Source organism: Gadus chalcogrammus, chromosome 1, assembly GCF_026213295.1.
Source record: "Gadus chalcogrammus isolate NIFS_2021 chromosome 1, NIFS_Gcha_1.0, whole genome shotgun sequence".
Classification (NCBI taxonomy): domain Eukaryota; kingdom Metazoa; phylum Chordata; class Actinopteri; order Gadiformes; family Gadidae; genus Gadus; species Gadus chalcogrammus.
This window is the reverse complement of record NC_079412.1, coordinates 19,777,958-19,804,866: the sequence shown is the minus strand read 5'-3', so window position 1 is coordinate 19,804,866 and position 26,909 is coordinate 19,777,958. Positions and strand designations below refer to the sequence as shown.

Below are 26,909 nucleotides of genomic sequence, written 5' to 3'. Positions count from 1 at the left end.
ATATTTATATCATACTATACACCTGACCTTTTTATTTTATTGTTCACCTGCTCTGGCAATGAGTTGTAACTGGTCATTTAAAAATGGCGCAACATTCTGAGGAGAGAATCTGCGGGTTGGTGAGGGATGCCACCGCGGCGTGGGCCTACACTTTTTGCGCCTTTTTTTGGCCGATTTCGGGTGACACAAAGCAAAATCATCTCCTCTACAGATGCCATGTTTGCGATTGTCGATGCCGGTAATTTGTGACACTGCAGTCACTGCCCTCTAGAAGACGTATTGCGTAACATCCATAACAACGCTGAAAGCGGACGGAGGTATGAAGGGTAGTCCCGGAGCCAACGTTTGGTACGGGCCGACGAATTTCGTCCGGATCCGGAGGCATGAATCGGCCTTAAGAGGCTACGCAAGGCTAAGTACTATTTTTTTGTGCCAGGATGTACAACATACAATAAGTGCGTACATTAAGTGCTAGGACGTACAACATACATGCATAAGAGGTCTTGTATAACATTCCATCAAACGGTGTGTGGCCATAGTGCCCTTTGTTCTTCAGTCAAATGTAAAGATCGGTTTATGTTTTATAGTACCTTTACAGCCATTTTAACGACGCAAAGATTACAGCTACAGTAAACAGTGATGGCTCCCATCCACCTCACTATCAGACTTTAAGCCCGTATTCTACGCTCAGAATCACAGACGCAGCCTCATAAATGCAAGTAACCACCAAGAGACCCAATACCTCAGGCAGCTCTTTGGCCCATAACTTTACTCAGGGCTTGAGGATAGGCCCACGAGGGACTGATGGAGGAACGGGGGGTTGGAGCCAGGTTCTGGTCTTCTGCTCTACCAGACCCAGGGAGCCCTACCTTCTCGTCCAGCATGTCGGGGTGCTCAGTGAGCCACACGCAGAGGAACTGGAAGGCGGCCACGATCATGGAGTGGAGGTCCCGGGACTGGAGCGGGGCTGGCCGGCTGCATTGGTACACGATGTAGAGACAGATGGCAAAGACCGCCCGCTTCCGGTCCGCCGAGTCCACTCCGGCCTTTACCTGGAGCCGGACACACAGAGGAACGTCTGTTACATAGCCAGCAGTGGGTACTGATGAAGGAGGACATTGCTAATTTAGGACAAGCTAACTTTATTCAACCCACACGAGGGAAAGTATCTCGTTACAGGAGCTCAAAAGTCAAAAGTTGGGGAAAATTTAAAGTGATGAATAAAATTTGAAATACAATAAAATACAAATCTACGGAAGAGTCCACATGTGATTATTTTTTTGGAGTTCTGACTTTAATCTCTGAGTTTAAAGTCAGGAATATGAGACTAAATTCAGAACCCAAAGAAAATGGCAATAATCCTCCGTATACATCACATACACCTTTCACTTTCACTTTCACAGACATAACCACGATGGATAATGTCACACAACATTGAGACATCCTGAACCCGGCGTGACACCAGGGGTGTCCACTGGGGGGCGCCTCACCTTGGCCAGGCCGGCCAGCAGCTCCAGGGCGGCCAGTGAGATGCTCATGTCCTGATTCCACTGGGAGTTGAGTCTCTGGGTGACCAGGTGGATGCTGCGCACCAGCAGGCCAGCGGCCGTATCTGAAACACCTGAAGCATATCACACCCGAAATACCGGCCACCACACAGGGGAGGAGCAGAGGAGGAGTAGAGGAGGAGCAGAGGAGGAGCAGAGGACAGGAGCATGAAGGACAACACCAAGGCTGGAGCACACAGGAGCAAGCATCACGCTGCTAACAGCCCAACCCCACACACATGGCTGCTGTTAGCATCACACCGCTAACAGCCCAACCCCGCACACATGGCTGCTGTTAGCATCACATTGCTGCTGTTAGCATCACATTGCTGCTGTTAGCATCTAACCGCTAACAGCCCAACCCCGCACACATGGCTGCTGTTAGCATGCTCATGCATGCTAACAGAGTTGATCTGTTGCATGTTAGCATTAGCCCGCATAAGCGTACATATACACGGGTGTATGTGACATGGAACGAACGATGGAGCCTCCAGAATGTGTTTATGTATTGTGGGAGTTTAATACTTTAAAGTCAAATCAAAGCTTTGACGAGCTGTAGCAAATTCTAATTTGTCAAATAGCAATTAGGAAAAAAGATGCATGCAAGTTTGAAACCCCTGCGATAAACTCATGTGGGACCAGGCCGTCCATATATGGGTGGGCTTGAGGACATATTTGTCGAGTTGCGGCTTTTTGTATTAACATTTAAATTGAGCTTCCATCCAAAGTGACAGGCAATGCAACACGAATAATACTATGGTTTGTTAAAGTCGCTCACAATGAGAACAGGTTTCAGAAAAAAAAACATAGGGCACTGCACTCAAAGTTCGCACACAAGACTGAGAAGACAAAAGACTGAGAAGATGAGGACAGAAGCTTTAAAGTCTGAGACTTATGTCCGGCTTTAGAGCTTCACATCAGAAACTAAAGACACGGCATCACAGCAGAACCTCAGCGAGACCTACAGAGACATTTCACCCAGCGTTTCTTAACCCTCCAGATCACTTTGACCACGTTGGCTGAGGAGAACACGGTCATCATGTTAGTGCACATGTTGGTTAACATCGGACGGCCACGCCTCCCAGTAGACCCATGGCTGCTCCAAGGCCCAGCTCACCCATGCAACAACGCAGCCCACATGGAAAGCTTACAGAAAGTCTGTTTGAGACGTGGAGAGGGGCTATGCTCCATCAGTTGGGCTGCCTTCTACAGGCGGAAGGGTGTATGTATGTGGTGTCCAACGCCGAGACTTATGTTAAGAACTGAAGGTGTGTTGCAAAGCAGTAATGCTGGTACTATTACATCTACACTCTCCTGTTTTTATACCGTCACGTCAAAGAGTGTCTCACCTACCTTCTTCTGTCTATATTCTAGAATATTATCATCTTTGTGTCCACTCCGACATTATATCATGTGACACATGGTTTGTATGACCTAACCCTGACCAGGTGTGGCGTGTATATTAAAGCGAGCTCCAGCAGTGATTTAATGATCCAATTCATATTTAGCTCAGGAGTCAAACGACATGACGGCTGTGTCATTTATAATTTGGTTCCCGTTGCATCAGTGTGACTACTGTAGTAAAACAAACTGCCCTCTGGAGACATAAGGTGTGTGCAGGGCCTCTGTGTTTTTTTTTACATTTTAACATTTGCATTTAAACACTTCAATATTTAAATAAGTAAAAGTACGGCCCACTTTATAATTTATACTTTTTGTTCTGTTTTTCATTACTTTAGAATTTACTTAAGCATCTATTTTTGTTTTCCTCAACACTACCTTGTGTTTTTATTGTATTATATTCAGTGTCTTTCACTGCTGCTGAGCTGTAACCAACGAATTTCCGTTATAACGTTTTATCTTATCTAAAATAACACATTTACTCTGACCGCCTAACTCCCATCCAGTCTCCCCGAGCAGGCGGCCACTTCCAGCCACCAGCCCGTTCCAACGCCCCCACGGACGTGGACGTACAGCCCCAGCAGTGAGGGGAGGACCTCCACGGCTGGCGGACGGCGCCTGCCTACCGTAGTCTCTCAGCAGGGCCTGGGACGGGCGCTCAGAGTCGGGGCTGGTGGGCTCCACGCTGCCCCCGCTGTTGAAGCTGACGCCGCTGTTGGTGCGGCTGTGGCTCTGGTTCCTGGAGCCCGAGTGGCTGCCGTCGACGCTGCCCTGCGGACGCAAAGAGAGACGCACGGACCTTAGGTCACGACAACCCTGGAAACGCGTGGGCCGACGCACAAACCTTTAGTCTCGACAACCCTGCACACCCAAGGACCGACGCACAAACCTTTAGTCGCGACAACCCTGCACACCCAAGGACCGACGCACAAACAAACCTGTAGTCTCGACAACCCTGCAAACCCAAGGACTGACGCACAAACAAACCCACAACCTCGGTTCATGGACACTAATGCCGCGCTTCGAACCGGCGGTCGACTTCGGCCCAGCACGCCTCACCACTTTGGGCGGTGGGAACGCGAACCGTGCCGCACCTTTGCATACCGAACCGACCCGCACCCGCCGGTGGAAACACCCCATAAAGGTTTGTTTGTGGTCATTGAGTTAAGACTTGGAGCAGCAGGAGGTAGGAGGTACATCTCCTTAGGCCAGTGGTTGGCTTCATTTGTTGGGGGTGAGTCTCACCGTTTCATTCTGTGTGCCGATGGACTCCAGCAGCGCTGAATCCTGGACGATGTTCAGCATGGCACCTGAAATTGGGGACAAATTGACGTTAAAAAAGTTGAATTTGATTACTCTCTGTCTGCATTACATTACACAGATTAAGCTGTGTCGGTGGGAACTACATTACCCAGAATGATCTGTGTGTTGGTCAGGACTACATTACCCAGAATGAGCGGTGTGTTGGTAGGAACTACATTACCCAGGATGAGCTGTGTGTCGGTGGGGACTACATTACCCAGAATGATCTCCGTGTTGGAGGGGACTACATTACCCAGAATGAGCTGTGTGTCGGTAGGGACTACATTACCCAGAATGAGCTGTGTGTTGGTGGGGTCGGTCTCCGTCTGCAGGGCTCCGATCAGGACATTGACCAGCCGTAGCCTCAATGACAGGAAGGAGACGGGCTGGTCGTGAGGAGAGCTTTCCTCCTCGCTGAACTTCCCCTCCAGCAGAACCTTCAACACAGAGCACTGTTGATGCTTTGGATCGTTTGACTTAGAACCAGCATACGTTATAATGGCAGTATAGTACAGTAGTAGTATAGAAAAGTGGAGTCAAGTAATAGTACAGTAGTGGTAGTATAGTCAAGTATTAGTACAGGATAGTATTAATTTAGTATTGGCAATACAATATATTATCTTGTATTAGTACAGTATTAGTAAAGTATTAGTGCAGGATAGTATTAATTTAGTATTGGCAATACAATATATTATCTTGTATTAGTACAGTATTAGTAAAGTATTTTCAGAGTATAGTATCACCTCAGTGTATGATTATTTACTACTAGCATAGTATAAGTGAAGTATATTTTTAGTTTAGTTTCCTATAGTACCGACCTCTGACTTGATGTTTATTGAGTACTGGTATAGTATGAGTAAAGTATACTCATAGTAGAGGACCCTATAGTACCGAGTCCGACCTCCGACTTCACGTTTATTTAGTATAGTAAGAGTAAAGTATACTCATAGCAGAGTAGCCTATAGTACCGACCTCTGACTTGATGTTTATTTAGTATAGTAAGAGTAAAGTATACTCATAGCAGAGTAGCCTATAGTACCGACCTCTGACTTGATGTTCCCAAAGTGGTGGGGCAGGGGCAGCATGGCCAGCAGGATGTTGATGGACGCCCTCCGCAGCTCCGTGGGGTTCACGTACATCTTGAACTTGGACAGCTCCCTGAGGAGCCCGGGCGGAAGGTGAAGGTGAGATGCATGCTGGGTAGATCCAGACTTTAACTGTCACACATGTTGGGGGGGGGGGGGGGACACTCCCACTTGTGATGTCACGAAGGGGTAAGATTTAACTGAAAATCGACCCCTTTAAAAGACGTGCATCCCTGACAACCTGTTGAAACCTTGTCAGAATATACGATCGCATCGTTTGGCGACATAAATGCTATGGAAAATTCTGGAGTCAAACCGTCGTAATATTATTCCGCAACCGAGATGGAAATTACATCATCAGTCAATGAAAGTTGACTATCCGTGTATCAGCCAATGAAAGAGGAGTATCCGTTCCTCAGCCAATGAAAGAGGAGTATCCGTTCCTCAGCCAATGAGAGAGGAGCATCCGAGGCGGGCTTCCTCACCTGTCTGGGAGTATGGTCTCCAGCGCGGCTATGAAGTAGGGCACCACCACGTTGATGCCCTTCAGGTCGGAGCAGAAGAGGGCGGAGGAGTTGAGGATGATGGAGGCCAGCACCGGCCGGCAGATGAAGTCAGAGATCTGGAGGCCCTGGATGAGGACCATGTAGAACCTGCAACCCACAGGGCGGAGGGAGGGAAAGTTCAGCACTGCCAGTGATTGGTCCATCATGTACCATTGAGTTATTGATACATAGAGAGGCTTCTAACCTTTTATCCTTAATATTATATATAAGCATCTTGCAGGGATTTTTTTTATATACACTTGGGAGAAAACTCCAATGTAGATTTTGGACCTCCAGCATCTGAAGAGGAAACTGCCTCAGAGGCTCAAGGATGCTTACAGGTAGACTGCTGACACAGGGGTTCAAACCAGCATCCTGCTGTCTCATCTACCCCATCCTGCCCCAGTCTATACCCTGATGCTACAGATAGGCGGTAGGGACAAACAGAACCCCAATCCACTACATCCCCTTTAGGACCAATCATGGTGTCCCTTGATGCTGGAGTTACCTGGACAGGTACTAGAAGGGTGGCGCTCTAGTACTAGGGTTACCTGGACAGGTAGACGGGCGGGGCTCTAATACTAGGGTTACCTGGACAGGTAGAAGGGTGGCGCTCTAACGCTAGGGTTACCTGGACAGGTAGACGGGCAGGATCTCCTCGCCGGTCTTCTTGCTGCAGAAGATGCGGCAGAGCGTGCCGCAGGCCTCTGCGCGGCCGGCCTCGTAGCTCTCGGGAAACTCGTTGGCGTCGAACATGGGGTTGGACACCATGGAGTCGGCCGACATCTGGGACCCCTTCCTCCGCAGCTCCAGGCCCACCTGGGTGGCGATGGCTGCACAGAGACACACACACATCAAGAGGACCCTGCGTGGGGCGGGCCCGGGCGGGGGGGGGGGGGGGTGACAGTGGGACAGGTGCACACCATGGAAGAAGCAAACGGAGGGGGGAAAGTATACTGGGGGGTATGCACACACCAACAACAACAACAACTCAAGCGGACAAAAATAAACCGACTGTGAAGGTGCAAATCAAAACACAGACCAGGACACTTAATAAATCATAAAGAAATGTTAAGAACGGAGACTTAAAGGACAAATGCTCACTCACGCCATAAGGTAAGGCAAACCACGAGGGACTTCTGACACAAAGAGTTTGCCACAAAAGTATGCCTGCCAACCCGGGTATAGTGGTTAACCCCACGGAGGGGAAAACTATGGGAAAGTGAAAGTGAAACTAAATCCGTTTAAACGTCTTTGAAAAACATTCCCCAAGCTGCAAAGTCCCTGTGTCAGTGCCCGTGCGTCTGGGATGACTCCGCGGTCACCGCCAAGCCACAGACCATTCACGTCATGCATTGAGGCACCAAACCAATGGATTCCCAAACTGAACTCAACTAACGGTACATAACCAAATCACACGGAACAAAAAACTGGCTGAACAATGCTGAGCTTGCTCGATGAGGCGTGTGTGACGGGGGGAGGGAGGTGAGTGAGAGAGAGGGGGAGTTGTTAGGTGATGGTCTTGGATCAAATCAAAGATTAGTTGTGGCAGAAAGGAAAGAAGAAATTAAAAAGGCTGCATTGTCACAAACTGGCGACAGAATGATGTTAGGGGGGGGGGGGGGGGGGGGGGTCAGACGATGTGGCGAGGGTGTTGGTGAGAACCCTCACACCATCTTTGGGACGTTGTCGACGTAATGCGGACGGTTGTGGCGTATGACAGGAAGTAGCGTGTGTGCGTGTGGATGGATACAGGAAGTAGAATGGATGACAAATCATTAGATGATCGCGACAAAATGGTCAAATAATAGAAAAGGCAAGGAATTGATCAAGAACTGACTGAAAGTCAAAAGAACTGCCGCTCCTACTTACAGGATTTATAAGAAAGGAGAATTTGGATAAAAGAGGCTGTAAGATAACAGAAATAGTGAAGAGACAGAAAATCAAAGCAGAGCCAATATTTTGGGCGTCAATTCATGTCAGTGATGAATTGTGTTCATTCGTTGTTTTTTTTTGTTCTCCTCAATGGATGACCTTTGACCCTTCACTGATACACCAATCAGACACATGCATGCAAACAGTCCGAATGTCCAGAACTAGGGAAGCGTGAAGATGGCCCATCCTCTACGCCCAATTTATTTTCTTTTCCATACCACCTGAATAGTACATGTGTTTTGTATCTCTGTGCGTATGTGTGTGTTTTCCCTGTAAAAATATTTAAAAAATGTTTAATAAAGTTGAAAAACTATTGCTCGGGCAATAATTAGCCAGAACGATGAATAAAATAATAAGTAAGAAAAAAATACGCAGCATTATGAAATAAAAACGTCTGAGCGAAACTCATTAAAACATACTTAATGTTTAAACTACTTAAACTACTAAAATGTTTACTATGGTCTTGGTTGGCAAAGACAATTGAGATCCTGATGCAGTAAAAAGTAAGAGTAAACTGATTAGATCTAAAGAGTAGAGCGATTATAAAAAGTGTTTGTACACACTGTACTGAGTATTATGGGATGCATGCAACGCCACCCGTCTCATCTGGTCTGACGAGCGGGACAGTTTGGAACAATGGTGTTTGAATGGTACCCCCCTCCCCCCCCCCCCCCCCACACTCACACAACGCAAGGTAAAGAGAACGAAACAGAGGAACCAAAACCAAAGGCCCAACCATAACAACAGTTAAAAGGAGACGCAGAACAGAAGGGAGACAGACAGACAGACAGACGGGACCGACACACAGCGCCACAGAGACCCGTGGTGAACCACGATGACGTCCCCCCTCCCCCATGCAATACACAGACAGCTGACGTCGCCGTGACAACCTATCGTCAGGGAGGATGAAACTGGAGGGGACCGCCGCAGCCTCTCGGTGAGGCTGACGGAGGCGAACGGGAGTGAGGGGAGCAGAGGGGGAGCGAGCTACCTTTAAGAGACACCAGGTTCACGTTTCAGAAAACCACCTTGTTTTAATTTAAATTATTTAAATTCAGTAATAAACAGACGGCCTCATATGCCCTTTGAGACTGACTGTGATTAAGGGCTGGACAATTAAAGCTTGATTTAATCTGTTCACACCGCTAAATGGTCAATGGTCAAACAAACATTTAATGGTGGGCCGTGAAGGCTGATTAAAGCGCCCCTCATTAACCACCAGGGGGGCTGCCGAGTCAACAAGATCCTCTAGGGATATCCCAGGTGGTAGAGTCCAACCAGCTGCCTGGTGGACAGGCAGCCCACAGAGGAGCCCCAGTAAGGAGAGGCCACTGGGTGGGCCGATCCCAGCTGGCCAGTCCCAGCAGGCTGATGTCGCCCGCCTGCACCTGAACCTTTTAAAGACGGACCCCACGCAATGCACTGTGTGGACTACGAGGGGGGGAGGGGGGGGGCTCCGCGACACAGATTGCCATGGAAACCGGCCAGATTGACACGGCACGGTTTGATGGCTCGTTTCATCCTCCCTTCCGGGGCAGCGCTAAGCTACGGCGCCCCCCGCTTCGTAGCTTAGCGAGGGGGGGGGGGGGGGGGGGGCTAGCCGGGACGCTAGCTCCGGGGCGGGGCTCCTTACCGGTCATGCTGGGGTCGCGGCTCATGCCGCTGTGCAGCTTGCAGTGCACCAGCGCGGCGTCGAACAGCCACTGGCCGAACAGGTTGAGGATGCTGTTGACCTTGGGCCGGGCCGGCGCGGGGAGGGGGCGCGACTCCCAGCTGGTCTGGTTGGGGCTGGACAGCAGGGTGGGCGACGAGGACTGCTGCTGCTGCTGGGAGGCTTTGGTTGGTTGGCTCCCGCTGGCCTGAAGGGGGGGGGGGGGGGGATGGAGAGGGGAGGGTCAGTGAGGGGGAGGGGGGGGGGGAGGTGGGGGCGGTCAGAATGGAGATGAGCAGTAGGCTGTTGTGCACGAGTTGAGCTCGGTTGATTTACTTTGGCTCCTTTGCTTTAGGGCAACCTTTACAACGAGGGCGAGACACAACATGATAGGCTGTTAAAGTGTTGTTGTGGTAGAGTACCAATAACGTCTATTTACTTTGGTTTATCCGCCGTTCATCTAAGGAGGCGATGGACCCTCGTAAGCTTGTCACTTTTGAGAGTCTGTTCTCACTTGACGTGGTTATTTCTAGTCTATGAGCCTGATGTGTGCCAGACAACAGAGCATGTTTTCCTGTCGCACTGGTTCATTAGAGAGCTCATTACGACCTTCACGCCTGGTCCGACGAGCAATACGGAAGCTTGTTGTGTAAACACGTTGTTTTACTGTAACAAGAAGCCCATCTTCCATCCAACACGGTTCCTCATTCATTCCGCACCATTTCACATCAGCTGGAGGAAGTAGAAAAGTCGAACTAAACTCTCACGCTCACACCCGACTCGCTAACACAGCAGCAGCACCACCACCAAGGTCATAATTCAGAACACCCTTCCTCCCGCCACTAGAGGGCCACTTACGTCCATGTCCTCCGTTCATAAAGAACGCCCTTCCACCCTTGCTCCACTGCCCCCCCACCCAGAGTCCACCTGAACGGCCTCCGACCAGAGGGCTCCGGCGGGGCCCACGCTAGACCCTACACCGCGACGCGACGTGACACCTACACTGGAGGAGCTCTTGCTGGTCGTCTTGGCGACGGCCGTGTGTCGCTGCTTGCGGCTGTGCGGGGGCGTGGTGTTGTTGACCGAGGGCGGCGGAGACATGCTCAGTCTGTTGACGGGGGTGGGCGGGGCACTGTCCGCTCTGGGCCGGGAGATACCTGCGGGGGGGGGGGAGGGGGACAGGGGAACGCAGACGGGTGTTAGGAAAGGTGCGCATCGATTGGTTTTTTGGAGGAATGATGGTTTCTTTTTTTAATGCTTTCATGTTTGTATTTTTACCTTGCTGTACCTTTGTTCCTGTTTTTTTGCACACACACACAAAAAGATGTTTTGGATAAGTGAGCAAAGTCAAATGTATTTAAACTAAATCTTGGTTAATAGTCTATAGGAGATTGTGCATTAGAACTTAATGCTTTGGGTTAAATTAATGTTTTGGTATTGATACAGTAGTAAAGTTAGTTAATCCTGTTAATACAAATCACACACCTTCCCCACAAGATCTTCAATAGTTGTTCGATTTTGATCCCTGTTATTAATCCACCTTGATTCGATGGATGTCCATATATTTTGTGCTGTCGATGCATCATCTCGTTGGTGAAAAAACAAAATCGACATGGCTGGAGCACAAAAGATTCATGCATTCACTCATTCACCACCATCTTCATCGTCATCATCATCATCATCCTCATCATCATTATCACCACCCAGTCACCCCGAATCACATTTGCATATCAAAATGTGTGGTCGTCGTTGTTAATACCATGAGGAAGGCCGGGACTGAAAGAGCTTGCTCTCTTGCTCAGCTCTCTGAGCTCAACAGAGACACCTAGAGGTCGGGGAGAGAAGTACATGCCAACATGCTAACGCGTTACTAGCAGGGAACACTCACACTTCGGCCCACTACTGATGTAGCTGAGACCTGCTTTAGTCCCCACAAGCACAGCGTTGGTTTTGTGCATCATCTCATACTCACCGAAGTGAGTATTGAACCATCATGGGACTGTATTTAGTAAGATGTATTTGTAACAAATATTTTGTAATTAGAGAAATTAATACGCGACATTGGTAAAAGGTAGCATCCCACCCAAGCGGGTGACGTTTGCATCTTGAACGCTCCCCGTCGTGTCACACTGTTGTATGAATAAATACCTTTAAATTAACACTATTTAATATAACTTATTGCAGATTAAACATACTACTCGTACATAAACATACTACTCAACGCCTCTTGAACGCTACTCTAAATCCACCTGTTACTACGGTCCAACCAAACGGTTAGTCGTCTCTTGAACACTACTCTACATCCACTTGTGAACTGTCTCTTAAACACTAGCCGCGCCCCATCTCCTGAACGCTACTCTACATCGACCAGTACCATCTCTTAAACACTACATGTTGCCCATCTCTTGAACACTACTCTACATCCACCAGTGTCCTCTCTCTTAAACACTAGCAGCGGTCAATCTCCCTAACTTTACCCATCATATCACACAGTCGTTTGAATAAACACCTTTAAATTAAAACCAAAAATAGATAGGAAATAGATAGAAAAAAATATTTTATTTTAGATTGACGAAATAAACATACTACTCTACGCCTGTTGAACGCTACTCTAAATCCACCTGTTACTACGGTCCAACCAAACAGTTAGCCGTCTCTCGAACGCTACTCTAAATCCACCTGTTACTACGGTCCAACCAAATGGTTAGCCGTCTCTCGAACGCTACTCTAAATCCACCTGTTACTTCGGTCCAACCAAACGGTTAGCCGTCTCTTGAACGCTACTCTAAATCCACCTGTTACTACGGTCCAACCAAACTGTTAGCCGTCTCTCGAACGCTACTTTAAATCCACCTGTTACTACGGTCCAACCAAACGGTTAGCCGTCTCTCGAACGCTACTTTAAATCCACCTGTGAACCGTCTCTTAAACCCTACATGTTGCCCATCTCTTGAACACTACTCTACATCCCAACTGTCTCTTAAACACTCGCCCTGGTCCGTCTCCTGAACGCCCCCCCGTCCCCGTCCCGCCTTACAGTACAGGCCACGGGACCCCCTCTTACCCAGGAAGGCGTCGACCAGCCGGCTGACCCCCCGCATGGCTCTGAAGAAGATCTGGGGCAGCTGCTTCAGGCAGGGCAGCAGCACCACCTCGTGAGGGATGCCGCTGGAGCTCAGGAACTGCTCCTGGAACTTGGGCGTGGTGCTCACGATGGCCGGGTTGCTCAGGTCCACCGGGTTGCTATGGAGACACATGCAAAGTGTGACGGGCGCGTGTGTGTGTGTGTGTGTGGGCGTGTCTGTTTTTGTTTGGTTGTTATCCGGGAGGGAGGTGTTTTGGCGCGGGGGCTATTTTGACTCCTCATTGGAGTTATGGCAATATTGTGTTGTCTCGCCCCGGGCGATTTCAGGTCAGCCCAGGTGCATCCTGGGACAGCTGGGCCGAGGGACGCAAACGAACACGGAGGGGATCCACCTGTGCGTGCGTTGGAGTCCTTTGCAGTGCCGGAGACCGACGTCACGATCAACAGCACTACCCACCCACTAGTGGGACGTTTCTGGGTCATTTCCATACATTTGCATCATGTCAGGGGAGGTGAATGAAGCTCTGTAGAGTGGCTCTACCCCTTATCACACAGCAGCCCCCGCGGACAGACTGTCTGCGGGTCCCAGATGAAGGGAGGAGGAAACGACCGCTTTTAAAAAAAGACTTGTGTGTACAAACACACTGCCTGGTGATTCACAGCCAGGAGCCAAAACGGCCGTAAAACACTCAGTGTGGTGCGATTTGCACCTTATCGCTGAGACATGGATATTAGCATAGTTGACAGTGTTTAAACGCTATGTGAGGAAGCAGACACACAAACGTGCACGTCGGCTCAGACGTCAACATGGGGTCAGGAGGTCGAGAAGATGCCCGTGACCCTGAGGAGGCCACATCTTCTCAGAATGGACATGGGGTCAGGGGGTCAAGGCGAGGGCCTGAGCGTACCTGAGCATGTGCAGGAAGCGGTACCAGGTCTGAGCCACGCAGTCGTTGTCCATCTCGGCGGGGATCAGACTGGCGTCTTCATCGGGGACTTTGAAGGGCGGGAAGGAGGGGCCGTGGGTGAACCGCAGCAGCCTAGGAGAACCCACACGGACACCGTCACCACCGGAGAACCCACCCGGACACCGTCACCACTAGAGAACCCACCCGGACACCGTCACCACCGGAGAACCCACCCGGACACCGTCACCACCGGAGAACGCACACGGACACCGTCACCACCGGAGAACCCACATGGGCACCGTCACCCCCGGAGAACCCACAGAGACACCGTCACCACCAGAGAACCGCAGGCTACGGGGAACTATAAAGGTCATTGATCACAAAGGAGAAGCAAGCGCAGCTGTTCAATGCAGAAGCATATGTTGGCCTAGTTCCCTGTTCTGAATCTATTCCAACTGGACAGAATTTAAATGAAAAGTGTTTTCCCTCTATTCATCTCTATCTCTCCTGACTCTTTAGTACTCAAGAGCGGTTTCTTTGCTTATTTTGTGATTTTTTATGCACTTGAGAGTTCTTGGCACTTTTTGGTGAATATCTCCAATGTTGAATGCACTTCCAGTTAGTCGCTTTAGACATTTATTATTAAGGGGAGTGTTGAGTTGAGCGACACAGGTAGTGGTGCTATCAGTCTGCCTGTCATCATCTTCACCAACAGTAGCACCACCACCACCATCTTCATCATCACCTCCACCACCACAATAATCACCAACATCACCACCACCACCACCACCACCACCACTACCCTCCACCACCACCACCCCTCCTCCTCCAACAGCACCACCACTACCACCACCACCATCTTCACCACCAACATCATCACCACCATCATCATCACAATCACCACCATCATCACAATCACTACCACCACCACCACCACCACCATCACCACCCCCCGCCCCCACCACCACCACCACTCCAACCCCCATCACCAGCCCCACCTTGAGGTCAGGGCGCAGGCCACCCGGCTCCACTGCTCCACCACCGGCGGGTGGTGTCTCCAGTTGACCAGCATCTCGCGGGCCGTCTTCCAGTAGGGCGGCGTGGGGAAGCAGCGGGCGCAGGCCAGCAGCCATACCTCCAGCAGCACCGCCATCAGCTTCTCCGCCAGCTTCTCCGCCACGCCCACTGGGTGGAGACAGGGGGGGGGGGGGGTAACGTTAGAGTCATGCACACCGGGTCCAGCACTGTCCCCCAGCACTGTATGGTTAAGGCGGCCTTAACAACCACAGGGCCCCGCCTTGACTACCAATGTATAAAAAATTACAAAAGAAATATATATTTTTTTTTTCTTTTTTCTGCATTAACAAAGTACAAAACTCTCGTAGGGTAAGGAAACATACTTCCATCAGGTACAAAGAATAAAGATAAATAATGCAATGGTAATTCACTGTTCACAACAATAGTCTTTTTGAATGGAATTGAAAATAAAATAAAAGCTACCGGTATCTAAAAAAAATGTAAAAAAAAAACATTCCTTTTGAATATTGTAAAAGTTAAAATTGCACAAACTCTTTGTTTTTGCTTCAGTCGTTATTTCGACAATGTTGTTTTAGCACTTTATTTATTTAATAAATATTTGTATAGTTAAAATTGTATAGTTAAAATCTAGTTACAGGTGTTATTTTGAAAACTGCTTATTTATAATTATAAGTTATTATTATTTAATACCAAAGAAATATATAATCTAGTACAAAGTCTGAAGTCTATCGCACAAACATGCATAGAGCTAAATCCACAAGGGAGAGATTTGGAAAAAGATAGAATGGGAATGTTACTCGAGAACATCCGCACAGGGAAGAGTAATGGAGTAAAGAAATGGATTCTCTGACGACTGAAGAAGGCTCCTTGGAAAGGCAGTATTCAGGAAAAGGGGTGACGTCATTTCTTTGGCGATAACCTAATATTCCTTCAGTAATAAAACTGCATAAACGGTATCCAGTTGATCCAGTGGGATATATAGAGAGAATTTATTTTTAATGTTGGCACAAAGATTCGTCCTGTTCAGCACTTTGTGTAGCAGTATTCCCAAAAGTATTCTGATTTGTTTAAATGTTATTTTAATTTGTTTCTCGTTCTTGCGTCGTTTTCCCCTGTAACTCACATCCTATTGTCGTTTTGTGCGAAAAGCGCTTTGTAAATAAAGTTTGATTTGATTAGATTAGATTGAGGTCAAGTCAGGCTCCACATCGAGGGCTACAGACTGGTAAAGCAGCTGTACGGACATATCTCTTGTTCCTTCAGGCCTTTCAGCCAATGAATCTTATCTCAGATGAGGCCCATATCAGCGCACCAAGAATGCAGCACAGAGTCAGAGCTCCTTGTGATTGGCCGGGGGCCGGGGCTTACCTCCGGTGGTGGGCGGGGCCAGCAGAGTGTCGTTGACACGCAGCAGGAAGAGCAGCAGCACCTCCCAGGTCTCCCTCACCATGGAAACGGACTCTCGGGCCAGCTTCTGGACCGCCGTCAGCACTTGCTGACACAGCCTGATGTGGTTCAGGCTGTGCTGTTCGGGCCTGGACGGACACACGGACAGAATCGGATTACTAACCCTTACCCAATCATCCCAGAGGGACCTTCTTTATTTCTCGATGCTCTGGTCGAGGTAGAGAGGACTGTGTAAGGCAAGATCGTAAAATGACCGGACGATCAACACCAGTGTACAGCAGGGCAATACAATGTTTATAACTATTGCAGTTTTAAAAATAGCGTCACTGTTCCCAGTATTGCGGATTGGACACGCCAGTATGAATGGACTCCATTAATACAGCGCTTTCCTAACAAGTGGCCACTCAAAGCGCTTTACAATATTGCCCAACATTCACCCGTTCATGCACACATTCACACACCGACGGCGGTGTCGGCCAGGCAAAGGGACAGCCATCTCGTCGGGAGCAGTCAGGGTGAGGCGTCTCGCTCAGGGACACATCCAACACTCCAGGGATCGGACTAGCTTCCTACCTGGGCAGGAAGACGTTGTAGAGGTGCTTGAGGATGGTCTGGATGTACAGGTTGGGCTCCTTCACGACGGGCGCGGGCATGGAGTCCCGGGGGGCCACCAGCGCCATCATCCAGTCGGTGTACACGTCCACACACAGCTTCACCGTGTCGCCCTCCAGGGGCAGCGTCAGGCCGTAGCACAGCACCTCCATGGTCCACTTCACCTGGGGGGCCACCGCCAGGGGAACAGCATGAGGCCCTCTGCGACTCCCTCCACATTAAAAGCCCACGCCCCTGCACTACACAATAAAAGTCTGCATATTGCAAGTTTTATTGTGTGTAATTGTTGTGACATGCTTGCCGCTACATCACAACACATGCTGTATCGAATTCTATGGTGAAGTGCATTTCCTTCTGTCTGTTCATCTCTCAATTGTATGCAATTAGCTTCATCAGCATGATCTACTGCCTATCTAGACTACTATTTACTATGTTACCCCCCTCACTAGATGCTTTTCTTCCCCAAGTACCTTGAAGTGAATTGCTTTGTTTTCTTTAGTTACATATCATTATTGAACTAGTAGGGGTTTGGGTCAAGAGTGGCTCCACATGCGGACACCTTGGTTCTGACCCAGAGCGATTTGGCTGGGAGCAACCTCACCACCACCCCAGACGTGGATAGCACAACATTTCATTATTCCCAATCAGGAAATTCATAAAGCACTCATATCCTATCTCTGGCTCGCTTAGTGGTGAGATGGCTCCCAGCCAAGACCTTTAGGTTCTCTGGACTATCCTTCAGTCAGCGTTATTGTCGTTGTAAAGTCCAACGGAAATATGCGGTAAGCATCCAACCATAAAGCAGAAAGTAGCATTTACATTTAGGGCATTCAGCAAACGCTTTTGTTCAAAGCAATTTACAATAGGAACAATTAGCATCAACTGCAGGTGTATGTCGTGACCGAGTGCAGGGTTTCTCACAGCACTTTACAGCTTCGACGGCCGCCTATGCAACACACGCAGGCCACCTTAACTACCACGGGCAAAAGTTAATATTGTACAAAAGTATAAATAATCTCAACTTAATTTACTCTCTCAGGCTACAGGGCAACACTCTGCATGAACTAAGCATAAATGGTCCACACCAGGAAGGTCAGACAGTGCCCCCCGCCCCCCCCCCCGGTCTGACGGCAGACCCCACCACATTAAAGGGGACCTATTATGCTTTTTCGACTTTTATGACCTATAAACGTTGTTATAATGATTGATAGTCATGTTTAACCTTACTAAAGTGTCAAATAATGACATACATGCGTTTCGACGTATTCCCTGCTGACAGTCTGGGGTGGCTGTGCAGAGCGCTAAACACTCGGGACAACGATTGCGATTCACTTGTTCACATTTCCGGGAAAACATCTACGTAGACGTACTCCTGCCACGCCCCCGTTAGCCTGGTCAAATCTGCCCGCGAGCGCACTCCAAGGAAGGTAACCAATCACAACGGAGTTGGGTTGGCAGGAGGGGGGCGAGGGGGCGGAGAAGGACGAAACCGAGCGTTGACAGAGAATGCTGAAAGCGCCCAGATGAGAGGAAGAGTTTCCCGAAAATCGACATCGTTTTTTTGTGTATGGTTAAACATGACTATCATTCAATATAACAACGTTTATAGGTCATAAAAGTCGAAAAGCATAATAGGTCCCCTTTAACTAACTTATTTTCTGCTGGAAGCTCTGGAGTGCAAACATCAGTATGAATCTGGTGACACGTTGTTTCATTGAAACGGCCTCAAATCAACCATCTAGCACTAGTCCACACACCCTCCTCCCCGGGCACATCCTTTGAGCGTGTGCAGCCCCACGCCCTCCTCACTGTGGAGGTGCTCTCCTCCACCTACTGCCGCTCACCTCCTTATCCGTCTTGAGGATGTTCTCCGTGGCCACGGGGCTGACGGCGGTGCCCAGGGGCTTGACCACGGCGTTGGCCACCTCCATGCCCACTCCGGCCGGGTAGGTGTGGAGGACGCTGAGGTGGCCCTGGTCGCTCTGCACCACCAGGTGCAGGGAGCGCCACTCGGAATACATTCTGCCGGTGTCCGCGACGACGCTGCTACGCACACCTCCTCCTCCACCTGCAGGGACAGGTGTGGGTGGAGATGACTTTGTCAGGCTTGGGGTGGGGTGGGGTGGGGGGGGGTTTCTGTTACGCTGGTCTGCTCGAGATCAGGACAGACAGAAGGTAGAGGGTATGCACACTTTTCCGGTTGAAGTGTAGCTTTGTGTTTTAGACTAGGTTACCTCATGACACAAAATGAAGATGGTGTGAAGGACTTTACTGAAAGACACTTGAATACTAAATTTGAGATAAACGACATCTCAAAAAGCCATCAATATAACTAACAGAAAGACTATATGCACACTAGAAACCTGTGCATATCTACAAAGAACTGTAAATAAAAAATAAAAAATGTGTGCAACTGCATCTAAACACAATTTTGGAAACACACACACGAAGCTGTGCATAACGCATGCATGTTCATCAAGCGCGCACACACATTATGGAAGAAGAAGAAGAAGAAGAAGAAGAAGAAGAAGAAGAAGAAGAAGAAGAAGAAGAAGAAGAAGATGCATAGAGCAAAACCAGCCTGACAGTTTCAATGTTAAAACGAATCCAGCCCAGACCCTCTGCAGTGTTTGTGCGGTGAGCCCACACGTCCTCACCCGGTCTTCTGAACCGTGTACACGGCGAGAAACAGCCCAACACACAAGAGTCCCAGTGAGCAGGAAGCTGATCATGAGACGGACATGGACATCCTCTCCTTCCTAATCCTGGCTAATGACGTTAGCTAAAGTTAGCCGCCGAACTGCCCCGTTTAAGCAAACGAACTGCCGTGATGCCCCCTAAGGGGCGGCCAAGCACCCCCGGGGTCCCCCCGGTTAACGCGTTGACCCCCGTAGTGGTTCGACCGAGCAGCCCGTTGCGGTGGACGCTGACAGCTCGTTAGCATTCGGGCGCTAGCTGGTCGGCTGACATTAGCTCCAATGGGCTGTCATTCCTGCTAGGCGACTTAGCCTGTTAGCTTTAGCGGGCTAGCGGGAGCGGAAAACAACGGGTTTTATCGTTTACAATGGAATAAACCGGAATGGGTGTGATAGCAAAAGAGCACGGACACTTACAGTTCGTACGTGCTTTTGTGTTCCAGGTCAGAGCGTTGGAGTTTGCATGTCGGGAGGTGTGAACGGTCGCGATGCAGAGGGGAAAATGGCTTGAAGCTCCGCAGCTAACGGAGTCCAACAGAGCCTGAGCCGAGCGCCCCCTTGTGAAGTGTTGTTGTAACCACACGGCCAGCATCACAACAGAGCCGGAGCTGAGCGCCCCCGGGTGGAGTGTTGTTGTAACCTCACGGTCAGCGTCGCAACACACTGCGTCTGAGGCCTCTGGAGCTCTGAGGGGACGGTGGTGCGTTGGCACGGCTGGGGTTTATTAGAGCCGTGCAAGTCAACTGGAATAACTAAGTTGAAAGAGAACTGGCGGGTCTCTCCTCCAAAGGACTTGGCAAAAAAAAAAAAAACGAAATAGCTAAACTGAAGAGTTTTACATTTGGAATATTCCAACTGAGCCTTTTTGATTTTCTGTTTCTACGTTTTCTGTCACATTTCAAATGGGGTGGGGATTCTCCCTAAGAGAATCCCCATCCAGCTTGAACAGGATCAGCCTAAAAAGGAAAGGAAAGAAAACTGTTTCCCAGGGATATGCATTGAAAGTGAGGCGAATATCCAAAGTCATGTGAGGTATTGAAGTATTAAACGAGAGTAGAGAGATAAAGCTATGAAGATAACAAGTCAGTATTTGGATACAGGATCAGGTACATTTGATATTTTATTGTATAACGATTGCATAGATTTTATAGGAGTGTGTGTGTGTGTGTGTGTTTGTGTGTGTGTGTGTGTGTGTGTGTGTGTGTGTGTGTGTGTGTGTGTGTGTGTGTGTGTGTGTGTGTGTGTGTGTGCGTGTGTGCGCACACGCGTTTGGCGTGCGTGTGTGTATGTGTGCATGTGCACATCAGTACATGTGTCATCAAAGGTTATTCAAAAGACAAGAAGAAAAACGAATTAGTTATTATTTTTATTATTTTAATACAAGTTCCTGTTAAATATCTGTGGTGATATTCTCACTATAAAACCAAAGTTCAACCTCAGCTGTAATAACTGTTGGTTCCCATAGGGGGCAGCAAATACCTATTAACAAACAGCCTGCCAAATGCCTTCCGTTTGTGGAAAAACAACGTAGAAATGCATCGCATACTCGTCCTTTAATGGACAAACACATTGATGAGTAAACGTGAATTATATATGTAAAAGCATGTGATATTGAAAAAAAATACCTTTGCTGATTTAACTGTGTAGCCTTATGTAGTTTTTGTTTGTGTTTGTGTGCTAAGCCCTTCTTTTTATGTTTTTGTAGGCCAACTATTTTACAAGGTTATTTAATCAAGGTATAAAAGCTATCCTGAAGGCGATGTTATGAGGAAAATGGTGTGTGTGTGTGTGTGTGTGTGTGTGTGTGTGTGTGTGTGTGTGTGTGTGTGTGTGTGTGTGTGTGTGTGTGTGTGTGTGTGTGTTTGGCATCAACAAGTTCACAGAGATATGGAGCATATGTCAGAAGACAGAGAGAATATTTAGGGCTTAAACGTGTAACTAATCAGAGAGAATGGATCTCAGATGTTTTCTATGCATTCACCAGATTAGAAATAAAATGATTTTGGCATGGAATCCACCATATGCTGTGGAAGTTCAAATCAGATCTTGCTATGTTAGAATGCCAGACCATTCTCAGCAAAACACACTCTTCAGCTTTTACCCAATACAGTCGCATTGACTATTCCACCTCTTTACTTTATCCCTTTGACACAAAGCAAATATCTGCACAATTATATTCCAGATCCAAATATTTGCTTTGTCTGAAGGAAAGACGGACGTCCATAAAACCCTATCTCTCCGTCTGCATCCTCCGGCAGTATATTATTACATTACTCCTTCCCTCCTTCCACTTTATGATCCTTTTTTTTTTTTTTCACACACAGCAAATATTTGTACAATTATATTACAGGTACAAAACAGGTGAGCCGTCGTGAGGCCGGTTGGCCGTGGGTTGAGCGCCAAGACTCAAGGGCGTGCGGTAAGTGTCTCTGGCGTCGAACCCGCACCGCGCTCGCCAAAGCACACACGTCCATGAAAGGAGCAGAGCGGGAGAAAAGGGGAGATGAAACATCAAGATTCTTCTCCTCTTCCTCATCCACGAGCCTCCATGTTTGGTAAGGTGCTGAGTCAGTCTGGGGGGGGGGGGAGGTTAGGACTGGTGGCCGTACACACGCGCATCTAGAACACACACACGCACGCATAGGGAGGGAGAGGGAGAGAGGGAGAGGGAGAGAGAGGGAGGGAGAGAGATCAGTCGATGGCAATCAGTTTGACACATTATTTAAAAAACACTGTTTACATGAGGCTGTAATCTGAAGTCACAGGAGCTAGTAGGAGCTAGTAGGCTAATGGTTTCTGCAGAAAAGGTTCTTGGTCTCCAATGTCCGCGGCCTGCCTGGTAGTATCCCTAGAAGCATCTCCCTAGCATCGTCTACCTACCATTGTCTACCTAGCATTGTCTACCTAGCATCATCTCCCTAGCATCGTCTACCTAGCATTGTCTACCTACTATTATCTACCTAGCATTATCTACCTAGCATCGTCTACCTACCATCGTCTACCTAGCATCGTCTACCTAGCATTGTCTACCTAGCATCATCTACCTACCATCGTCTACCTACCATCGTCTACCTAGCATTGTCTACCTAGCATCGTCTACCTAGCATCGTCTACCTGCTTCACATTGACTTACGCATCTAAAAATATAAATACTTGTGTGTGAGAGTAACGGTGAACGACCGACTATTCACTAATTGGAATATGGCACACGTGAACCTCCTAGGATGGCGCAATTTGATTGGTTCGCTATCTCGGGATATTGGGCAATATCCCATGCCCAATATCTAAAACAATTATTCACCTCAGGCTCCGTGAACAGTGAGGAATACATTCCCCACAGTTCACTTCGCCTTCGGCGAGTAAGTGTTGTACCGCTTTTTCCCCATCGTGACCTCGTGGCGTCCCCTCTGTCTCCTGCTCAGGTCAAAGGTCACGACCCCTCACCTGTGTCGAACCGGGCCGTGCAGCAGAGGCCGTCGCCCCGCGCGGCGCGGTACACGGGGGACACGCACACCCGGGCGGCGGGGGGCAGCTGGTCCAGGCGCGTGGACAGGGCGCCGGCGGGCAGGTAGTGGGAGGCGGAGGGCCCGGGCGGCGGCGGCGGCGGCGGCGCCAGCAGGGAGTTGGAGTGGCCCCCCGGGGCGGCGGCCTCCTGCCAGGTCAGCCAGTAGCCCCGGACCCCGTCGGCCTGGCCCCGCCAGTCCACCTGCACCGAGCCGCTGCCCACCGCCGTCAGCTGGAGGTCCGTCAGGGGCGGCGCCGCTGGGGGGAGAGGGCGGGGTCGCAGGGTCAGAGGTCGGGTCGGAGGTCAGAGTTCAAGTTAAATGGTCTGCCTTTACACAGCGCTTTTCTAACCAGTGGCCACTCAAAGCGCTTTACAATACTGCCGAACATTCACTGAAGCACGCTGGGTTTAGTAAAGTCGACTTTGTATCATCTGTGTAGCCCTCGAGTTACAGTTTCAAACAGTTTTAAACCCCTAACCTGAGCACTATTAGGACCAAGGAAACACTTCTTACACCTCATTACTTCGGAGAAACCTTGAGCAGGAACACAGAAGAAGTGATCCCTGCTTCCATCGACGGTTATGAGGCCAATAGGTGGCAACTGGGCAGTAAACACGCCAAACAGAGGATAAGTAGGCGACAGTAGTTGGACGATATGAGCGGGTGTTTGTGCTGATGTGTTCATGCCAGGTGATGTGACTACTGATTAGATTAGAGTAGATAGATGATTGAAGAGAACGTTGTGAGTAAACACATTGCCAGCCTCTTCATCTAGTGAACCTTCGATCCGACAGTGAAAGCAACGCAGGCTTTCACTGCTTTCAGCGTGTGGGAAGCATTTTTTGAACCGCAGCAGGAAATACGTAACAGGGAGTGGTGCCATGCCAGCCCCACAGGGCGTCTGGCGCCCAGATGTGTAGCCGAGAACCACCGTCTACCACATGCGGCTGTTCCACAGAGGTATAGTTCACCCTGAGCAGCACCAGGTCATACAGGGAGACGCTGAGCGTTGCTCACCTGGGTAAGGTGAAGGTGAACCGAATGCATCGCTCTCAGTTTCATTAGAAGCATTTTGTCTGTGACCTCCGATTCTGATTCTGTGGGCTAGTGTGGGACTTATCATAATGAACAGGATAAGGAAATGGGATAATAATAAACTGGGCTAGTCTAGGACTGTTAATAATGTACAAGATAAGAAAATAAGATAATAATAATAATAAACTGGGCTGGTGTAGGACTGGCTATAATGAACAGGATAAGGATAATAATATGACGATAATAATTTGAAACGTCAAATAATAAAGGACATTTGTGTAGCACCTAAAAGGTGCTTTAACCTAAAAAAAACAAGGAATAACTGAAGGATCGCCTCTAGGATCAATAGAGGCGGGGAAACATTAACACGAGGAGGGCAGAGGGGCGAGATACCGATCAATAAAGACTACTGAACTCTAACATACTGAGAGAAAGAATTCTGCCTTCCATTCCTTATGGTCAAAAAAAATCCACTAACTAACCCACCTCTCTCTCTGTCTCCCTGTCTCTGTCTCTTTGTCTCCCTTCTCCCCCTGTCTCTCCCTGTCCCTCTGTGTGTGTCTCGAGAGAGAGAGAGAGAGAGAGAGAGAGAGAGAGAGAGAGAGAGAGAGAGAGAGAGAGAGAGAGAGAGAGAGAGAGAGAGAGACAGAGACAGAGAGAGAGAGAGAGGGACTCTCTCTCTCTCTCTCTCCTTGTCAGAGACAGGGAAAGAGAGAGACAGGGAGAAGACAGGGAGAACTCAGGGAGACAGAGAGACAGGGAGAGAGAGAGAGATGGAGAGAAAGGGAGGAGACAGGGGGCCAGCTGTGGCGGAGCAGCATCTAGACAGCTGTCACAGAGGATGAAGCCAGCACAGTGAATATAATAACGTAACGACCCTACAACCCCTAGGTCACCCCGGAGGGATAATAGCTGTGTTTACACTAACACCATGTATATACTGTAGCGGTGAACGCTACACAAAGACTAGGAAGGGTGTCACGCGTGCTGCTGGCAACCTGCCCGTCCGTACGACGGGAGCCAAGTGTTACGCTGAAGAGTCCCCATTGTCCTCCCTGTTGGCCCACGGCCACAGAATCCCAGAAATGTCCTCATCACACACAGAGGCGTTCAGCGGCACAAAGACGCCCGCCGCAATGATGTGTGACATGACAAATATTTGCGTTGAGAAAAAGTTACTTTTACTCTCAGAGGCCTGGATGTTAAATAACTATGCAAGCGTGATTTTATCACCTTACAGACGTATAATAATATAATATACGTACCTTGTATGTAAGAAAATATATCATGTATTATATCTAATTTTTGAAAGTATATCTAGTAAAGTATAGATGAAGTACGGATACAAACCAAAGCTTTTATGAATGGCTCTCTACTGGTACGGACTGGTTTTATTTCCCCATAACAGTCTTTGCGTCCCCATAACGCCCGAACAGGCAGCTGTGGAAAGCTGGCATGCCAATGGAAAGTGAGAGGAATTCAGCTCCTTCAGCGCTGTTCTGTTGTGTGTTAGTGTGTGTTTGTGTGTGTGTGTGTGTGTGTGTGTGTGTGTGTGTGTGTGTGTGTGTGTGTGTGTGTGTGTGTGTGTGTGTGTGTGTGTGTGTGTGTGTGTGTGTGTGTGTGTGTGTGTGCGTGTCGGTGTTTGTATGTGTGTGTGTGTCTGTGTGTGTTTGTGTGTGTATGGTTGTGAGTGTCTGTGAGTGTGTTTGTGAGCGTGTGTATGTGTGTGTGTGTGTGTGTGATTGTGTGTGTGTGTGAGCGTGTGTGTTGTTGTAAGTGTGTGTCTGTGTGTGTGTGGTTCTGTCTCTGTGTTCGTATGTGCGTGTGTGGTTGTGAGTGTGTGTGTCTGTGTCTGTGTGGTTCTGTCTCTGTGTGTGTTTGTGTGTGTGTGGTTGTGAGTGTGTGTGTCTGTGTGTGTGTGGTTCTGTCTCTGTGTGTGTTCTTGTGTGTTTGGTTATGAGTGATTGTGAGCGTGTGTATGTGCGCGAGTGCGTGTGTGTGTGTTTGTCGACCCGTCCCGCGAGGGACCCACTCTGACCCAACAGGGAGGCGGAGGCTCCTACCTTCCTGGGTGCAGGCCTTGACGGACAGGGCCCGCTCCCGCCCAGAGGCGTGGCGCGCGCTGACCGTGACCAGGTAGGTGGTGTCAGGGTGGAGGTCGCGCAGCAGCGTGTAGTTCTGCCCGCCGGACACCGTCAGCGTGTGGAGCTTCCCCGTGGGGAGGGCGGAGTACTCCACCAGGTAGGAGGAGACAGACTCTGGCTGGAGTGGACCCCAGCTCACCTTGATGCTGGTCTGGCCCGACTCTGAGACGGTCACCGTGGCCGGGCTCAGGACCTCTGGGTGGAGGGAGAGGGGGGGGGGAGGGGGGGGGGGGGGCACCATCAGATCATTAATCACAGTCAACCACATGATCACTGAGCGGTAACTTGATCATTGGTGGAGGTAAGTCGAGATTAAAGAGCTCCCATCTCCCAGAAAGACTCACTTATTCAGAGTTTGCCTGGACACTGCATAGCCTCCCCCATTAACTCGGACACAGCCCAATCCGAGTGCTACACTACAGTCATGCTAATCTTCAACGGTTTAATTAGCGTGCATTAGCGCCGCCGTCATGTGTGATGCTACCGTGACGCTAGCCGTCCGATGCTCCGTGGCGGAGGGGGCTCGCACCTGGCTTGGTGGTGAAGGTGACGGAGATGGGGGTGAGGACGTCCTCGTTGGACTCGGGGGTGAGCGTGGCCCGGTAGGTGGTGTCCGGCCTCAGGCCCGTGAGCACGGCCGAGCTGATGTCCGCGGGCCGCACCAGCCTCTGGTACTCACCGCCCCCCTGGCTGGGGCTGGTGCCGGACCCCCCCCCGCCGCCGCCCCCGGGCCCGCCCGTCGGGACTGGGCCGAACCGGATCTCGTAGTAACCCCCCAGCCCGGCCAGGACCGGGCGCCACTGGAGCTTGGCGGAGTTGGTGGAGACGTCGTGGACGTTGAGTCTCCGCGCCCGGATGACCTCTGGGGAGGGGGAGTAGGGGGAGGAGGGGGAGGAGGAGGGGGAGGGGAGGGGGAGGAGGGGGAGGGGGAGGCGGAGGGGGAGGAGGGGAGGAAGTGGGGAGGAGGGGGAGGAGGAGGAGGAGGGGGAGGGAGGCGGAGGGGGAGGAGGAG

General features: G+C 49.6%; 2 protein-coding genes across 7 annotated transcripts in view; both read right to left on the bottom strand.

Annotated features, from left to right (window-relative positions):
• The window catches only part of ralgapb (Ral GTPase activating protein non-catalytic subunit beta), a 31,552-nt gene extending 11,795 nt beyond the window's left edge, over window positions 1-19,757 (bottom strand). For 4 of the 6 annotated variants that reach the window (XM_056594525.1, XM_056594550.1, XM_056594534.1 and 1 more), the window contains exons 1-17: window positions 19,630-19,757; window positions 18,361-18,584; window positions 16,478-16,680; window positions 15,866-16,032; window positions 14,458-14,644; window positions 13,460-13,591; window positions 12,531-12,709; window positions 10,469-10,623; window positions 9,449-9,674; window positions 6,512-6,713; window positions 5,821-5,988; window positions 5,294-5,408; window positions 4,540-4,687; window positions 4,194-4,258; window positions 3,575-3,719; window positions 1,491-1,621; window positions 870-1,052 (exon numbers count right to left, since the gene is read on the bottom strand). In XM_056594525.1, the coding sequence (XP_056450500.1) occupies window positions 870-1,052; window positions 1,491-1,621; window positions 3,575-3,719; window positions 4,194-4,258; window positions 4,540-4,687; window positions 5,294-5,408; window positions 5,821-5,988; window positions 6,512-6,713; window positions 9,449-9,674; window positions 10,469-10,623; window positions 12,531-12,709; window positions 13,460-13,591; window positions 14,458-14,644; window positions 15,866-16,032; window positions 16,478-16,680; window positions 18,361-18,537 (2,583 nt within the window). In that variant the 5' untranslated portion in view covers window positions 18,538-18,584; window positions 19,630-19,757. The remainder of the gene's footprint in view (window positions 1-869; window positions 1,053-1,490; window positions 1,622-3,574; window positions 3,720-4,193; window positions 4,259-4,539; window positions 4,688-5,293; window positions 5,409-5,820; window positions 5,989-6,511; window positions 6,714-9,448; window positions 9,675-10,468; window positions 10,624-12,530; window positions 12,710-13,459; window positions 13,592-14,457; window positions 14,645-15,865; window positions 16,033-16,477; window positions 16,681-18,360; window positions 18,585-19,629) is intronic. The other 2 variants (XM_056594543.1, XM_056594566.1) reach the window with 1 other exon arrangement.
• Window positions 19,758-20,985: 1,228 nt separating this feature from the next.
• On the bottom strand, window positions 20,986-26,778 carry vwa1 (von Willebrand factor A domain containing 1; the record flags this gene model as incomplete). The annotated part of the gene is made up of 4 exons (XM_056588337.1): window positions 20,986-21,831; window positions 22,657-22,974; window positions 25,817-26,092; window positions 26,427-26,778. Coding segments are annotated over 4 exons (975 nt in total), but the record flags the coding sequence as incomplete, so codon positions are not given.
• Window positions 26,779-26,909: the final 131 nt, after the last annotated feature.